Source organism: Canis lupus, chromosome X, assembly GCF_048164855.1.
Source record: "Canis lupus baileyi chromosome X, mCanLup2.hap1, whole genome shotgun sequence".
NCBI classification, from domain to species: Eukaryota; Metazoa; Chordata; class Mammalia; order Carnivora; family Canidae; genus Canis; species Canis lupus.
In genome coordinates, this window is record NC_132876.1 from 82,294,191 (window position 1) to 82,309,929 (window position 15,739).

Here is a 15,739-nt window from a genome sequence, read left to right on the forward strand (position 1 = left end):
AGGAGACACACTTTCTGTGTTTCTATACCTGTGTGCTATGTGTATGTGTCTCTGTGTTTATAGGGAAGGCTCCTTTTTCTGCCTATAACAGGGTCACATGGGATTGTACAGCAAGGTAAAGAAAAGGATCTCTTTGCACGTGGTAGCATGAAGGAAGACAGTGGTAAGGCCTCCCTCACTGAGTCCCTACAGATGGGAGGGCTGCAAAAGCACACTGGTCTGCATGCTGGGATGCTCCCTCTCCTGCCCTCTCTGAAGGTCAGAGTCTGCAGGCAGGTCCACATCACTGGGTGTGTCTGGGAAGTGGGGTGACAAGACACCTCACTCCACCATAACCTGCACATGTTCATGTTTGCACAATGGATAGCAAGTGACATATAGACCTGCTTCATTCTTTTGAACAGTGGCCTATTAGTCCACAGCATCTATGAGTCATAGTGGGTTTATTAATCCCCTACCAGAATTTCAAGATGGCAACCTTGTCCATTTTGATTCTCGTTTCATCTTCTGTGACTGACCTGTGTGCCTGGCATCTAGTAGGCACTCGGCTATCTATAGAAGGAAGGGAAAAGAGAAAAGAAAGTTGCTGAACAAGAGCTCTGTCCTTTTAAGTGTAGACAAGGCTCATTCCCCTGGAGTCCTCGAACAGCAACAGTGATCCAAGACAGCACTGGCAGCTAGGCTGAATGAAGGAGAGTGAAGCACCTGTTCAGAGGGCCACTCGGTGATACATCTGTGTGTGTGTTTGTGTACCTAGTCGGACCCTTCCCCTGCACACAGTGTACTTATGTGGGACTGTACTGAGGTTCAGAAGGTTCTCCTACAAGTATCTGTGAGACCAAAATGGAGGGCAGGAAGTTTCAAGTCACAGCATGCAGCCCACTCATCCCCAGAATATGCAGGCATAACAAATGAGAAGGAATCCATTCTCCAGCTTGCAGAGATGGACTAGATGTGGCTCATTTTCTTGTGAGCCAGTTGCCCAGCACAATACCTGAAATAGAGGAGGTCCCCAGCATAGTACCTGAAATAGAGTAGGTAGTTGTAAAAAGGAGGGGAGGAGGATGTAGAGGTGCTCTGTCTCATGCAAAGATGGCTGGCGCTCCCCCCTCTCGGAATCCTTGCCTAGGTGCATTGCATTCAGAAAGCACTCTCACCCAGGTAGCAAGGATTAGAGAGGGGGAGCCAGACCAGAAGATTCCAGCACCTGCATGCCTTGTGTGTATGTTTAACAAGAAGGCTTACTGTTCTTGCCCAGTGTATTTACGTAGGATTGAGCTAAAGTAAATAGAAGGTTCTCCTACACATATCAGCCACATGTGTTTGTAAATGGATGGGGCAGGGGGGTGTAGATAAGAAGTCCCTTTTGTGACACATTCACTCTCAGTACATGCAGGGGTGGTGGGTGATGACAAAGTCCATTCTCCTGCCTGGACTATAATATCCAGGAGGGCAGGGGCCAAATCTGTCTTGTCCACTCTCCCGTGACCAATGCCCAGCACGGTGCCTACTAAATATTATTTGTGGAAGGAAAGAATGAATGAGGGATAGATGGCAGGATGGCATGAGACAAGCAGCTGAGAGCCAGTGTACAGATCCTCTGTCCTTCTCCATGCAAAGGATGCTTGCCCTCCAGAACCCTCACCCTGGTGCATTGCATTTAGAAAGCACTCTCACTCAGGGACAGAGGATGAGAAAGAGGGAGCAGAGCAAAAAGTTTGGGTACCTGCACATATGCACACATGCATATGTGTATTCTTAACTCTCGTGGTCACATTCCCGTAAAGTATCACTATGTACATTTAGTAAGACTGATGCATCTCTCCCAGGGTGTGCATATGTATTCATGCACATGCACAAAGTCACACAGCCATTCTCTCTCAGACAGTCTCTCTGAATATGTACCATGAGTGGCACCTTTTTCAGATCATACATGAGTGTCCACATGTGCTGGCTATACAGTTGGGGGCTAACAAGACTGAAACAATCTGTGTACACAGGCACTCGTGTATATACATGTTGGAGGATGGTATAGTAAAGGGGATACGTTTTCCCTTCTGTTCCTCTAAACTATAAGCTCGTTGAGGGCAACTGGTTGGGTTGAGTCTTATCACTTAATGTGTAGGGGTACCTGGGTGGCTCAGTGGTTGAACGTCTGCCTTTGGCTCAGGTTGTGATCCCGGGGTCCTAGGACTGAGTCCTGCATCAGGCTCCCCATGGGGAGCCCGCTTCCCCCTCTGCCTATGTCTTTGCCTTTCTCTCTCTGTATCTCTCATGAATAAATATATAAAATCTTTTTTTAAAAGTCACCCAATGTATGTTTTCCCATTACAGTATCTGACACACAGTAAGCCAAAGTAAAAAGAAAGCTCAGGCCCCAACATAGGGTAAGTCTGTCCACAGGGAATGATGCCTATTCTCCCATAAGTGTCCTCTAGACAGCCCAAGAATGAGGACTCCAGGCTAGGGACTTTATCTGTCTCATTCACCATTGTATCTCTAATGCCCAGTCCAGGGGTTGGCACCTGAAAGCAAACTCAAATGTTTGAAAGAAAGTGGAAGAGGTGATGTACAGGTACTCAGTCCTTCTACATGCAGACAAGGCTCAGCCTCTTTGAATCCTTGAATAGGTGTGTTGCACCGAAATAGCACTCACACCTAGGTTCCAAGGATTCGAGAGGGGGAGCAGATAAGAAGGCTAAGGCACCTGCCCTATGTGTGTGTACATGCTGTGTATGCATGTGTGTATGTGTAGCTATGACAAAAAGTCTGGTCCTCATGTACAGAGACTATTCTCTCCTGCATTGCTCTGTGTGAGATCAGAAAAGACCCACACTTTTGTGTACTTGTGAGTGGCAATGGCAATGAGAAGTCCACTCTGTGGCCTACCTACTGTCAGGGCAAGTAGGTACAATGACTGCTGAGGAATTCTATTCTTCTCCTTCGACTGTAAGCAACACAGGACAGGGATCCAGGTGTGCCTTGTGTACTACTGCATGCTCCCTGGCCCAATTTACTATCATGCATAGAACAGGTGGTCATAAATACTCGTGGAATGGAAAGAGGGTGGAAAAATGCTCTGTCCTTACGTGAAGATGAAGCTCTCACTCTCAGAATCCTTGCCCAGGTGCATTGCATTCAGAAAGCACTCTCACCCAGGTAGCAAGGATTAGAGAGGGGGAACAGATCAGGAGGCCCCACAGGGGTTTAACAAGAGCATCCACTCTTCTTCACAGAAGGTGCTTTCTTGTGATGATACAGAAGTAAAGAGAAGGTCCTTGAACTTCACATTAAAGATGACTGGTTGAGCACCCATATTGTTGGTTCCCTCAACAACAAAAATGATGATGGGACAGTATAAACTTACAAGGACAAAGAGACAGAGGAGAGGGTAGTGTGAAGCACGAGGAAAGAGAGAACAATTATGAGCCATCACCAAGCTCATGGTCCCATATATCCTTTTGTGTGAATATGTGACCATAAGGCAGAACAGTTAAGTGCAGTTGTTCTTTAACTTCAACATGCATCACAATCACATAGAGAGCTTGGTAGTATACAGGTTACTTCCTAATAGAGCCAAGAAAATGAAATAAGATGACAAATCAATGTAAAGTGGAGCACAACATGTGGCATGCAGCTATAATGATTTGTACTTCTCCTTCATTTATAGGGGTGTGTGGACTTGAATGAGTGCATTTTAAGGAGGGTGGTCACACTCCTGCATTCAAGGAACATGTGAGAAGAAAGAAGTCTGAATGTCTATGAGACCAAGTACCTGCATAGGGTGGGGGAATTAATAGATTCATTCTCTTGAATTCCTTGTGTGTTCCTGAGTTGATGAGTCTCTCTTTCAATCTTGCTTCAACAAAGTCCACAGCCCTTCATTCAAAAGCAGTATGAAGGAAAACATCAGAAGTTTCCCTCTATATTGTGTATGTGTGTGTTTCTGTGTGTGTGTGTGTGTGTGTGTGTGTAAGAGAGAGAGAGAGAGAGAGAGAACACAGCAGGATGCCATTGCAACAAGATACACCTTCCTGCAAATGCGCCACATGGGAATGGTGTTCGAGGAGCTCATTTGTTCAACAGGCAAGAGTTTAACTGCAAGAGCAACCCCAAGTTCAACTTCCAGTTCAACTACAAGAACAGTTGAGTCAGAGGGCCTGTGCCTTCACACTGGGCAAGCATTCGTACATATAGTTCTGTGTGGGTGGGAGGAATGAGCGCATGCTGCCCATAAGAGAATAAAGTAAGCTGAGACTTGCCCTCTTACAAACCCCACATGATGGAGTTTCAGAAATCCCATCCTCCCCACCAGGGAAGGAATGTGTGAGGGAACAGGTGAGATGGCTCACTCTCCTGAATGTTTCACGTATATGCATGTAGGTATTATAGAGTACCAAGAGGAGAATGAGTCAGAATGTGGATTCTCTGGGTGAGTGTGTGTGTGTGTATGAGGGAAAGAAATAGAGAAAAATACAAATGAATTAGTGAAAGTGAATATGAAACCGAAAAGTTCTGGTGTCTCCCAGTCTCTGAACACTCATCTGCCTGTCTATGTTGTGCACTTAGCTATGCGGGGGCCTCTCACACATGCTCATCCTCATGCTTATCCCGCTTGTGCAAAGGCATACTTCCAGGTATCTGTGTATCTGTGAACAAAGGAGAAAGCACTAACAAGCAAGGGCCCCTTCATTCAACACTTCTCAAGGGAAGAACACTGAGACAGCTCAAGAGTGCAGAATCAGGGCAGAAAGGCTCTATTCCTGCTCACCTTGGGACTATGCACACAGGTCCACACCCTGAGATAGGCCTATCCACCCTGGGGATGTGACAGGGTGCGTAACAAGTGGGAAACTAAAGTGTAAACTCATTCACCAGCATCCTTAGCACGTGTGCACACCCGCACAGTGGGTACAAATGCGGTTCATCTTCCTATATGTGCCCACTAGCCCATGTTCTCAGGGCACTATGACTATCCTGTTCACTGCTGGCTCCAAACAGCCAGCACATTGTCTGGCACAAAGCAATAAGTAAATAAATAATGGCAGGCACAGGCAGCCCCAGTGGCGCAGCGGTTTAGTGCCACCTGCAGCCCGGGGTGTGATCCTGGAGACCCGGGATCGAGTCCCACCGTCAGGCTCCCTGCATGAAGCCTGCTTCTCACTCTGCCTGTATCTCTGCCTCTCTCTCTCTCTGTGTGTCTCTCATGAATAAATAAATAAAATCTTTTAAAAAAATAATGGCAGGCAGGAAGGAGGAGGTGGTAACGTACAGGTAACTCTGTTCTTCCATCTGCAGATGTTTCAGCTCACTCTGAAATCGTTCACAGGTGCACTGCACATAGAAAACACTAGCAACCAGGTATCAAGGATTAGAGAGAAGGAGTAAATGGGAAGGCTCCCAGGGCTGGCGTGGGAGGAACAACAGAAAAAGCTCACTTTCCCCAGCCCTTTGAACACCTGAAGGTAGGTTTAACGGGAGTGAGGAATTTTATTCTCTGGCACAAGTTCATGAGACAATCAAGCCCAGGGCCCCTAATGCTTTGCCCACTACTAGATTCCTAAATCCAAAAGACATTGAAGAAGACCTGGGAAAAGTCTGACAGGCAATCTCTGTACATCTCACCTTCTGTGAATCCTTGTCCAAGTGCATTGCACTGGGGCAGCACCTGCATCTGGGTACCAAGGTCAGAAAAAGGAAATACAGAAGGCTCAGGCACCCACATACCCAGTGTTCGCACAAGTGTCCAACTCACACAGGAAAAAAAGGAAGGAGAAGGTTCAATCTTTGACTCTTCTTTCTCTCATACCTCACATCCAATATATCAGTAAATTCAATTGGCTCTAACTTTAAAATATATCCATATCTAATCTAACCAGGTTTAACCACCTGCACAGTTCTACACTACTACCATGTCTCCATAAATGTCTCACCTGAATTATTTCAGTGGCCTCCTCACTGGTCTCCCTGTTTTTGCACTTGTTGTCTTATAGTCTGCTTGCCACACAACAGTCAGAATGATACTTCTGAAACAGAAGCAAATAGAACCCCCGTAATCCTGATTTGTAATTGGAAGTAGAAGAATGAACTCATATGTTTTATCTAGAAATAAAACAAAAGCAGCAACAACAAAACATTTTTTTATGATATGGTCACTGAAGCAGCCTGAAATCAATCACGAATCCAGAGGCAATGAGCACCCCTAGTGCCCAGAATGTAGTCTCTAAATACCATGTCTTGGGCAGCCTGAGTGGCGCCTTCAGCCCAGGGTGTAGTTCTGGAGACCCGGGATCGAGTCCCAACTTAGGCTCCCTGCATGTAGCCTGCTTCTCCCTCTGCCTGTGTCTGTGCCTCTCTCTCTGTGGGTCTCTCATGAATAAATAAATAAAATCTTAAATACCATGTCCAATAAAAGGAATCAAGGCTTACTGAAGACACAGCGGATTCCAAGTCTGGGGAAAGAGATGTCTGAGATGAGCCTGGAACACTTTTTTCAATCCAGAAGGCAGGGAAGCTATTGAATAGCTACTGAGGCCATGTCAAAAGATTCAGGAGCCAATTTGAAGAAGCTCCCCCTGGCTAAAGATGGGGCATTTGAGCTTCACTGAGGATAAGAACCACAACAGAATGAAAAATCAAATATATTTAAATCCATGAGTTTATCATAATAACTTATTTTAATTCCTCTTTGGAATAAGCTAGTGAGCCAACTCGTTATTTTGAATGCTGGCAGAAAGAATAAAGCATTTCTCCTGCCTTTCCTAAAAAACTGTACCACTGCATAACCAAACAGTAGATGAGTAGAAATTTTTCTTTATAGAAGTATCGCAGCTAATAAATGAAAAGAGAATAATGGAATTAGAATATCATCATTTGGCAAACCTAATAAAATAATGGCTCTAGGAACTGAGCATCAGTGGCAACTAACATCACAGCAAGAGAGGCAACAAGTTATTATGTGCTTCTTGATCAGAGTACTTCTGACCCTATCCCCAAAATTAAGCCTAAATCCAATCAGGCTTCTAGATACAAGTATCAGTTTGCAGGAAATATAAACAAGGAAAAGGAACAAGTAAACTACACCACAGGGATGCAATCAGAAAAATCTAGCCTATGGGATACTGCAAGACAAGTGGCCTACATTCTTCCAACAAATAAATTACAAGCAGGGAAAAAACACAGATAAAGAGAGAAGTTATAACTCAAAGACTTCAGATTCCTATCAACCAAATGCAATGTATGGACTTTATTTCAATCCTAATTTATGATACTTTGAGTCAACTAGAAATTTAAACAATGGATATTTGATTATGTTAATTATTCAGTGTGACAAGGTAGTATGGTTGTGATTTTTTTTAAATTAGAGTTCTCAACCTTTGGGGATATATACTAATCATCAGCTTTCCGTTTCATCCATCATATCTTACTATTTCCCAACTCTCTGCTCCTCCCACAATGGCCTCTTTGTTGCCCCTAGAACACAGGAGGCTTTTCCTGATTGCTCTGTTTGGTCCTGAAATTTCTTTACCATCATCTTCCACTGCCACTGCCCCCACCCATTCTTGATCCCCTTTCCTGCTTTATGGTTCTCCAGTACTGATCACCAACTGACGACACACTGTGTATTTTATTTACTCACTTTGTTCGCTGTCTATCTCCCCCAACCAGGGTAGAGATTATTGTCTTCTGATCACTGATGCATCTCTGGTGCATGGGAGAGTGCCCAACATATAGTGGATGCTCACAGATCTCCTGCAAACCTATGCATGACTGAGATGGAAGAAAGAACATAGGGCAGAGGGCTGTTTCTCCTTCCCACCAAACTGTGCATGTCTATGTTTTTGTGAAGGTGTGTGTATGTGTACGTGCACATGCACAAGAGAGCAAGGAAAGCTGAGGCTCACCATCCTGCAAACCCTGCATGTGGGAGGGGTTTTCAAAAAGCTCACCCTCCACCATGCAAGGGATGTGAGAGAGGGAGCAGGGAAAGGCTCACTCTCTTGGCACATCGTTTGGGTATGCTCTAGAAAGCAAGGTGCATCAGCCTAGGGGTTTCCCACAGGCAGTAAGGAAGCCAAGGGAGGAGCACTGGTGGGTAAGACAGGAGGGGCATACATGGAGTGGGACAGTTGTCCAGAGGGTTTGGTGGCAGTGGTATGTGTCCCACATACAGGGTTTACGAGGGAGGAGCTCCATCAAGATCTCAATTGCCGTGTGTGTGTGTGTGTGTGTGTGTGTGTGTGTTGGTGCTCATGCCTATGCATAGGAGAGGAAGGAGGTGGCTTGCCCTCCTGCAAGCCTTGGGTGTGGGAGGGTAATTAAGATACCAACGGTCCTACACTCAAGGCATGTAAGAGAGAAAGCAAGTCAGAAGGTTCACTCTCTTGTACACTCTGTGTATGTGAGTACATGTGTCTCAGCTGGACAGGTATATATGTGACCATGCCCCAGACACGCTATGATGAGAAGGAAGGTCTGTATATTGATTCACGTATGTACCTTCAGGAATGTTTACTATCTACAACCTATTTTTCTTCTATTTTTCTTCTTTCTTATTCTTTACTTTTATTCCAAACATCATTATGGTGCTTATTATTTACAGGGCACCATTCTAAGTGCTCATATGCTAACTCATTAAATCCTCATAAAATATCTACAAGGTAATCTATTTTACAGATGACACAACACTGGACCATGCATAAAGGACACATGGTAAGAAAGCTGAGAATCTTACATGCTGGTGTTTACAGAAAGAAGACCCAACAAAGAAGGCTCAATCTCCTGAAAGAGAGCGAGAGAGCGTGCGCATATGCACGTGGGCATATACCTTGCGGCATGTGAGAGGGCCTCATTCCCCCTCATGCTGCATGGAGGGAAAGAGGCATGGGTGTAACAGTGAGGTGGAGAGGATCTGGATTCCATGTGTGTGCTAGATGTAACAAGGAGGCTCATTTCCCTGTGTGCCTGCTTGTGTCGGATATTAAAGAAAGTCCACAACCCTATGCATGAGGCACAAAAACTGACAGGTTCCCCATGTGCAAAGACAGAGTGTAAGAGTGCCAGAGGGAGGAACAAGGTGACCAACTTGCTAAGAAGTTTCACTCTCATGCCAGATCATATAGGAAGGAGATTCAAGTCGTACAGCTTTCTGCAAGTAGAGAATGTGAAAAAGAAGAAAAGCCTTCTGCACCTGCATGTGTGACAAAGGGCCTGAGAGCCAGGTGAGCCGAGGCTCACTCTCCTGCATAATGGCAGTGGTTTCAGAAAGCACACCTTCCACCTGGCAAAAGATGGGAGCACAGGAACAGGTGATGATAGTTCACTCTCTCCCACACGCACTTGTGTGTGTGCATGTGTATGTCCTGAGCAAGATACAGAAAGAATATGAAGCCACAAGTAGGCAGGTGGAAAAGCAAGGCCAGAGCCAGGGACAGCATGGTGGCTCACTGCCCTGAACACATGCATCCCTACGCTGTGTATGTGCAGAAGTGGTGGGCGAGGAGGCGGGGGAGGGACTGCAGTAAGCCTCCCTTTTGCTCAAGCTGCATGTAGGGGAGGCATTAGAGGGAAGCAGAGTGTGAGAAAGGGGAACAGCAGGAGGAAAGAGACAGAGCCAGACAGAGAGAGAGAGAAGTGGGAGTGGAAGAATCACTAGCCCGTCAACACAGAGAAGACATGGATTAGGGTGGAAGTGATGGAGGACGTGACAAGTGGCTGTATGTGACATAGTCAGATTCGGCATATATTTTGAAAGGAAAGCCAAAAAAGATTTGATGGGTTGGATTTGGAATGTAGAGGGAAAAAACTAAGTGTCAAGGATGAATCCAAAGACATCAGCATATTAAAATCCTATGCATCATTGGCCTGAGCAATTTTTTGGTGGGGGCAGGGAGTGGTGCCATTTACTGAGAGAATGCTGAGGAAGGAGGAAGCCATCTTGAGGAGGGGGGAGAGGAAAATCAGGACTGATTTTGTTTCTGTTAAAGTGGGAGGTGCTTCTTAGACATCCAAGGGCAGATGTTGAGAACTCACTTGGATATACACATCTAGAATTCAGGAAAGAGGCTCTAATCTGGAAATGTAAATATGAGAGTTATCCACATAGGATGGTATTTAGAGCCATAGGACAAAATGAGGACAGCAAACTATAAGGACAAGTGAGGAGTAGAAATAAGTCATCCACAAACTAAGCCCTAAATCCTTCTGTTTAGAATTCAAGAAAAAGAGGAGAAGCCATCAAAAGAGGCTGAGAAAGAGAGGCCAGTGAGGTGAGAGAACAACCAAGCATGTGGAGTCCTGGAAACCACGTAGAGTCTCAAGACATAGGGAAGGAGCAACTGTGTGTGAATCTGTCCAGTAAGAAGATGAAAGTGTCCAATGAACTGGGTTATGTGAAGAGAGCATCAGGGACCCTGACAAGGGCAATGGTAGTGGTGTGGTGAAGATTAAAGCCTTAATTGGAGGGTGTACAAGAGAGAATGGGAGAAGCAGAAACAGTAAAGTGGAACAGAGAAATAGGTCGAAACTGGAGGAACTCTTTGCGACAAAGGAGGTAGTGCCTTTGAATTCTTTAATTTCATTTTTAAATCAGATATATTGTGGAAACTGAGTCACAAAGGGGAAAAGTTGCTTATCTAGGATCACGGAGCTGGCAAGGCCTCACATCAGGATTCCACCATAGGGTAATCTGACTGCCAAGACAGCCAGCCCAACCACCAAACCCCAAGCAGTGTGTACTCATGCTTGTATGAGAACCAGAGGTGACCAGAGCTCATTCTCTGGCACATCCTGGGCATGTGTATGGGAAAGGGAGAAGAGGGAAGATGAAAAAGAGAAAGATCAAGAACGTATAATAAGAAGGCTCAAGCTCCTATCATGAATGTGTCCGCGGGTGCACATAAAGAAAGGACTAACGAGGAGGTTGACAGCCAATCAATGGGTGCTTTGGGAGGTTGTAATCACAAGGTTAATTTTACTTTCATTGAAGCCATGCATGGGGTGGGAGGGGGGGCAGCACTAGAAGGTTCACAGTCCTGCAACACTGGATGCAATGGGAGAGCTCACAGGTCTCCCTTACACACACACCACATGTATGTGCATGTGACAGAGGTATGCAAGATAAAAGAGGCAAATGGGAGGGGACGTGGGAAAACATACCCTCCAACAGACGGGGCACACAAGAAAGAGAACATGCCAGCAGGCTTACCCTCTTTCAGTTAGTGTGTACATCTGGGAAACCATATTCAAAAAAAATAAGCATGGGGCACCTGGGTGGCTCAGTCAGTTGAGCATCAACTCTTGATTTTGGCTCAGGTTATGATCTCAGGATCATGGGATCAAGCCCCACGTCAAGCTCCAGCACTCAGCATGGCATCTGCTTCTCCCTCTCCCTCTCCTCTCCCCTGCTCACACTCCCCCCTCTTTCTCAAAGCAAAATAAAGAGGAGGCGCCTCCTTATTACCCTTGGCTATCTATCTATAATATAAAAATATTTATATATATAAAGATTTTGCTTATATATATATGTGTGTGTGTGGTGTGTGTGTGTGTGTGTGTGTGTGTATATATATATATAAAACAAGCTCCTAATCCTGCATGCTTAAGGTGGAAAAGATGGAACAGCTCAAGAGGCTTGCACTCTTGCATAGACAGTGGGGACATCGGGTTGCGGCGGGGGGGTGGCGTGAGGAACAGAGGCAGAAATGAAGCAAGTCTAAGAATACTACTGATGAATCCTATAAAAATGTTAAAATGTCACAAGTATTCACACTATTTTTATGATGTAAACAATCATCATTTGAACAAGGTTCCAAAAACCTTTGAAATAACTAAAAGACAAAAGGGCTTTCAACATACAGGCTAAGCAAGCAAACTTATTAACTGCAGGATAATTCTCATGTTCTTTTCCTTAGATGTCAGTTGGCTTGACAACACTAATTATAGCATAAAGAACCAAATAGGTATTCACCTTGACACTTTCTCTTTAGGCTTCAATCTTGTTGGCCAACAAATTATAGCTTAGAAGTTTCCTGCCATCCTTGAAGGATAAACTCCTCCAGTTTATGATCTTTTTTTTTTTTTTTGCCTGAGAGAGGCAGATATTTTTTTTTATTCCTCCAAACATCCCACCATACAAGGCAAACACTAACAATCAGAAGGATTCTTCTCCCTCACCATGTGTGTGCACTCATGCACATGTAGGCATGTGTTTGGGTACACATCTGAATTAATATGCACCTGTGGGTCTGAACCAACTCATCTAAAGCCTACTATCCTATACACCATGCTTATAGGAAGGGAACTGAGAAGGCATGCTGGGTTCAAGAGACAGGGCACAGCTCAAAAAGATTACACATCAGTAAAACTTGTGTGTGGGAGGGGACCCGAGACAGTTCATACCGCAACATGTGAGCCTTATGTGACCAAACAGGTCAGGAGTCTCCTGCTCTCCACAGAGAACGTGCACAGGCACAGGTATGGGAAGGCCAAGGGTAATAAGGAGGCGCCTCCTCTTAGAGGCCTGTGTGCATCATCTATGTGTGTGTGTTGGGGTGGGGAGGGTGTTACTGTGATAAAGCTCACTCTTGTTCATCATTCCCATAAGAAAGGCATTAAGAAATCTCCCTCCTGCATGCCTCATTCTCCTGCAAAGTCTACAAGTGGGAGTAGGATTTGGAACTCACCTCCAGTCAAAGCATATGAAAAGGTGATGGGGTGAGAAGGTTCTTCTCTCCGGCGCTCTGTGAATGAGAGAGAGAGAGAGAGAGAGAGAGAGAGAAAGAGGAGTCACAGAAAGGCTCATTTATCTGCAAACCTTTAGTGTGGGAGGGGGCACTAAGAAAATTCGCACTCGGACACATGCCAGACCTGTGAGATAGCAAGTAGGTCAGAAGTGGATGTAGGTCTGAGGAGAGGTTTGTTTCTCTGCACTTTATTCATGTAGCTGCTTGTGAGAAGGTTCACTTGACAGTCTGCTCTATGCAGGTATACACAGGTCCCACATACTGGCAGGAGCAGCGGCAGTGGTGGGAGGGTAAGAAGGGTGACCCCAACTGCTCATTTTCTCCCTATCAGGGGCCTGGAAGGGATGACTAAAGGATGTTTAGTCCCAGACTTTACTCTGTGCTCAGCAACCTGGAGGTAAGGAGGAGGTGGGGCACTTGGGGGAGGGGAGAGAGAGGGTGAATGAGAATTAAGGAGACAATACAGAGGTGGAATTGTGCATAAAAATGTTCACAATTGGGCACCTGCGTGGCTCAGCGGTTAAGCATCTACCTTTGGCTCAGGTCGTGATCCCAGGGTCCTGGGATCAAGTCCTACATTAGGCTCCCCACAGGGAGCCTGCTTCTCCTTCTGCCTATGTCTCTACCTCTGTCTCTGTGTCTCTCAAGAATAAAAAGATAAAACCTTTAAAAGATGTTCATTATTACAATTCTGAAGAAGAGGGCAAAATGGACTGAAGACCAAGAGGTATGCATGAATGTGTTCAGGAGGTGAGTGAGGAGGTGCTGAGGTAAGGGATGAAGATATAGACTGTACAGCAGGGATGTGCCATGTGGGACGTGAGCCACTAAACCTGTGGCTTTGATTCCTCTAGTGGAAACACCAGTGATCAGCAGGATAAGCTAGATAATGAGCCCTCAAAAAAAAAAACCACAAGATAATGGTACATTTAGTGGCATTCAGAATGAAGAAACTCTAAAAAGGAGACACACGTTTGAGGCTTAGTATGTATAACATGACTGCTGTCCTCAGGGAGCCTCAAGTGTCTGCACCAAGGAAGAGTCCTATGACACAATCTCTAAGCTCCATCCTGCTCTGAGACTTAGGGGGCCATGGAGACAGGTTTAAGCCGGGTAAGATGAAAAACTGCATTGGTGATAGAAAGCAGTAGGTGCAAAAATGCAGGAATTTAAAGAGGAGAGACATTGCTGCAGACCAGACTGGTTACAGAGGAGAATGAACAAAGATGATGGAAAAGCCATCAACGGGCAAGAGAAGAGGCAGTGGAGGAGAGTATTCCAGAAGATGAGGAGGAGAATATGTAAAAGTGTTACTACCTCAGAGGCCACAAATAAACCAGTTTGGCTGGAGTGCAGAGTTCTGCCAGGAAGACGGCAGTGAATAAGGTCAATGCCATCCTGTGGTCCTTAAATGGCACAAGCATAATAATGAGTTGGACTTTCAGGCTGGTGAGCAACTACTCCAGGGAGGGAGTTTGAGGTAGCTTGCTGATGTTTCTCTTAACGTGTCTACTTGAGCATGAGGAGGACTAAACTAAAACCAACCCCAACTCATGTTTTTGTATGGAGTTTATTGCTCAAGATGAGACTCAAGTAGATATTTAATTTTTTCAAATTAGTGGATTCGAAATAAGGCAGCAAGCCCAGATGCACATGAAGACTGTGAAGACAACAACTAGCATAACCATGAAACACAGCCACAGGCAAGGGCAGTTACCAACGCTGTACAAGATGGAGAATAAAAATGCTTCTTTGGGAAGTTTAGTCTAGCAGCAAATGGAAATCTGGATTAGCATTAGAGAGAGAGAGATCTGAAGCTCAGCCCTCGCAACTAACACATGAGAGAGTTCAGGAGGGCTGGAGGGAGGCTAAGGAGATGGGAGAACAGAAAGGAGGGGATGGAGTGGATGAGGCAGGATTCAGCAGATTTCCAGAGCAGGAATGGGCAGCTCCTTCTATGAGGTGTTTTATGAAAATGCATCCTGGGACAGTGTTCAGAACAAGGCTTGAATGAGGGTGCTGGCTGAGCCAAGAGAAATGAGATGAGTGTGAGGGATACTTTAAACAATCTACAGAACTTGGACAATTAAGCAGGGGCATGATTACATCAGAAAATGCCAAGGATTCCAGCATTAAGCCAAATAATGGCCCTGGGCTAAGAATTAGGTATTTGGGGTCTGCTCAGCCTTCCCTGAAATAGTCACATCCTTCACTGAAATGGAGGCGGAACAGTTTCACTGCACAGATACCAGGGCATTTAATATACTTTCGCTACCTCTTAATTCTGAGCAAGCTACCTATCCTGCACTGGTGGTGTTCCCAACGTGAAGCACGAATTTTTCACTCATTTCCCAACCCCTGGAGCTCTAAAGCCAAGATATAACACATGATAAAACTGGCAGTTGAGTGGATTTTATTTTATTGCTCAAGGGAAACTTAAACAAAAACCGACAACTTGGAAGGACTTTACTCATGAACTCAAGTCCCCTCTAAAAATAGACACAGTTACACCATTCATTTGGTACATAAACTTATTACGTCTTACAACTTAGAGAACTGGCAGAATGAATAGATTCATTATCTCTTTATTTATGCTTTTCTTAAGAGCTGTCAAGCCTTTGCACTCTACATTTCCTCCAGAATCCCCTCTAAGAATGTCTCTCTGAGTGGTTCACATAGCACTTACACATATCCTGCCCCTCATTCAGTGATTTGCGCTGAGTCTTCTCTCTCCCAGAGGGAAGAGACTGACTTTGACGTCACAGGGAGGTCTCAGATACAGGGTAGGAGCTCCATAACTATCTGTGAAATAAATCTGTTTGCTTTTAGGCTAAGTACAGCCACTCCCATTCCATTTGAAGTCCTGCCATTTCAAGGGCCCCAAATTGTCTTTTATCAGCAGCTATTCAGATTACTTCCCCTCTGCCATTATTGTGCAAGAAGATATGGATAAAACGATTTACTAATTCAGGAAGATTTCAGGGTGTGTCAGGTTT

At 45.1% G+C, this 15,739-nt stretch overlaps 1 protein-coding gene across 6 annotated transcripts in view; it reads right to left on the reverse strand.

Moving 5' to 3' along the window:
* Positions 1-15,739, reverse strand: part of CLCN5 (chloride voltage-gated channel 5) — a 155,160-nt gene that overhangs the window by 77,872 nt on the left and 61,549 nt on the right. For 2 of the 6 annotated variants that reach the window (XM_072817423.1, XM_072817425.1), the window contains 2 exons: positions 12,684-12,740; positions 5,934-6,026 (listed from right to left, as the gene is read on the reverse strand). The exons of 1 other annotated variant lie outside the window; for it this stretch is intronic. Coding sequence is in view for 2 of the 5 variants with exons in the window: in XM_072817421.1 (XP_072673522.1) it covers positions 12,684-12,740 (57 nt within the window). In the remaining 3 variants the exon portion in view is untranslated. The remainder of the gene's footprint in view (positions 1-5,933; positions 6,027-12,683; positions 12,741-15,739) is intronic. 3 more of the 6 variants (XM_072817421.1, XM_072817420.1, XM_072817424.1) reach the window with 2 other exon arrangements.